This window comes from Caenorhabditis briggsae, assembly GCF_000004555.2.
Source record: "Caenorhabditis briggsae complete genome, chrV, whole genome shotgun sequence".
Classification (NCBI taxonomy): Eukaryota; Metazoa; Nematoda; class Chromadorea; order Rhabditida; family Rhabditidae; genus Caenorhabditis; species Caenorhabditis briggsae.
Window position 1 is genome coordinate 18979583 of NC_013488.2, and position 2501 is coordinate 18982083.

Genomic DNA, 2501 nt, shown 5'->3' on the forward strand with positions numbered 1-2501 from the left:
AATAGGTGGTGGACTAGAAAACCCAAGTTAGGCCACCTTGTCAAAATGACCTAGAAAACACACACCAGGGCCATTTAAGACATTTTATGCAAAAATAGGTGGTGGACTAGAAAACCCAAGTTAGGCCACCTTGTCAAAATGACCTAGAAAACACACACCAGGGCCATTTGAGACATTTTATGCAAAAATAGGTGGTGGACTAGAAAGCCCAACAAGCAAAAGTTAGGCCACGATGGCTAATTAGGAAACGAGAATGAGTATGGAATCTAAATTATACCCCCAAAATCCGATTGACTGGCGACATTGTGAACTGATAGTGCTTTCTCAAAAAGTCCGCCGCCTCCTGTCGTATCCCTTGACCGCCTTTGTAGTTCTGCTCGAATGAAATCCGTTTGCCCTGATTCGTATCCTCATGCAGTGCGTCCAACAAGAACAGCTGGAATTCCGACGCGTCGTGTTGTCGTCCATCGTTCAGATTCCGGTACACTTCATCAGCAAACAACTGGAGGAAACGGGCGGGACGAATCGCCTGGAATGGTCCCGTCCAAATTGTGTCTAGAAGCGAGGCGAATCCAGCGGAAATGACTCCTTTCGATCCGTACGTGTTCTGAGTGTTCAGCTGGGATACAAAGTTCCTCCTGGTGAACACTTCTGGAAGTCCGGGCGTCTGGAATAGACACTGCAACGTGGCGGACATGAAACACGTGTTTCCCATGTTGTACAAGCCGACGGCGCCCGGCAGACCGGCTCCTCGGGATTTGGTCCGCTCGTCGATGGATCGATCGATTGCCATTGTCATCTGATCGTAGATCGAGAGGATTTGAACCTCGTATTCTTTTCTGGAAAATTTGAATTTTCATTTTTAGCTCTTTTTTCCATTTATTGAGAGAAAAAAGCGAAATTCATAGACTAAACATATCTGGTGGGAGAGATCAAAATTGCTTGAAAAGGGCCCAAAATAGGCTTTAAATGGTCTACAATCGTCAAAATTTGTCTGAAAAAACCAGTTTTTAGGTCATCTTCGTTTCGGAAATAGCTTTTTAAAAATGGTTGAAGAGGGCTGAACATCACGAAAATATGGCCTAAATTAGGTCTAGAATCATCCAAATCTGTCTAAAATTGTTAAAACTGGCTTTTTTCCAGTTTTTAGACAAATTTTGAACATTTTAGATGATCGAGTTTAGCCTATTTTGGATCGATTTCAGCCCATTTTAGATCATTTCAGATCGTTCACTGTGGTATTTAGGCCAAATTGGCCTGGCCAGTATTCACGATTTTTTTGCTTATTTCAAGCCATTTTTGATGATTTTTAGGTGAAAAAATTAGTGATTTTTGGATAAAAATTAGTGATTTATGTATCAAAATTGGTGATTTTCCGGTCAAATTTTGTGATTTTTAGGTCAAAATCTGTAGCCAAAATTTGAGACTTTAAAGTCAAAATTATGATTTTTGAACCAAAATTTGTGATTTTTAAGCCAAGCTTAATGGCTTTTAAGCCAAAATAAGTGATTTTTGGATCAAAAATTTTGATTTTTAAGCCAAAAATAGTGATTTTCAGGTCAAAATGTGTTATTTTTGAATCAACAATTCTGATTTTTAAGTCAAAATTAGTGATTTTTGGATCAGAATCTTTGATTTTAAGTCAAAATTAGTGACTTTTAAGCCAAAATTAGCGATTTTTTAGGTCAAAATTTGTGACTTTTAATTCAAAATTTATGATTTTTTAGGTTAAAATCAACAATTTTAAAGCCAAAATTAGTGATTTGCATCTCAACTAATTTACTCACGATATCGTAGCGGGCTTGGTGTTTCGATCCAACGTGGGCGGTGGTCTCTTCACATCTATACCTCCGTTCTGACGTGCCAACGATGGATCCGATGCCGATACATCTGGAGGCATCGTTGATGGTTTTGATGTGCGATCGGGGATCGGAAACACTGGTGGCGGTGGCTGATAGGGTTTCGGCGGGATTACTGTAGGTGGTCCCGGAGGAGCTGGACTGAAAATCGGCGGTCCGGGGCGGTCGAAAGTCGTGGTTGTTGGAATGGATGGTGGAATCGTAGTGGGCGGGATGATGGGTCCTGGAAAGATGTTGTTTATTAATAAAAGTATTAATTCATAGTTGAAAGCGGCCCAGGCAGATGGCGGGCGCATTGAAAATTAGGTCATCCCATTTTTGACATCATGCTTTGAAGTGAATTTTTTTCAATCAAGATGTAGGTAGAAATGGCTGGATAGGGGGTAGTCAGACAGTACAAGGTTTGGACTATACTGTAGATAAGACAGAACCGTTTAGCCGTATCCAGTGAGATCGGTCTCCGTTCTCCTTCCCGCATGAGGTTGCGAATTTCGATTTTGAAAATAAACCTTTGTTTTTCTCTCCAATGGAGACCCACATGGAGTGTGAGTTATGTCACCAGACAAAAATAGCTATCGGTCATAAAAGTGACACTATTATCTGGCAGCTCCCAATACTCCACTCCTTGGTAGACATCCATCC

At 40.9% G+C, this 2501-nt stretch overlaps 1 protein-coding gene across 1 annotated transcript in view; it reads right to left on the reverse strand.

Annotated features, from left to right (window-relative positions):
- The window catches only part of CBG05585, a gene marked incomplete at both ends in the record, with an annotated part of 9290 nt that overhangs the window by 2712 nt on the left and 4077 nt on the right, over positions 1 to 2501 (reverse strand). Inside the window, 2 exons of the mRNA XM_045238605.1 lie at positions 278 to 839; positions 1788 to 2082. Coding sequence (XP_045092992.1) covers positions 278 to 839; positions 1788 to 2082 — 857 coding nt within the window. The remainder of the gene's footprint in view (positions 1 to 277; positions 840 to 1787; positions 2083 to 2501) is intronic.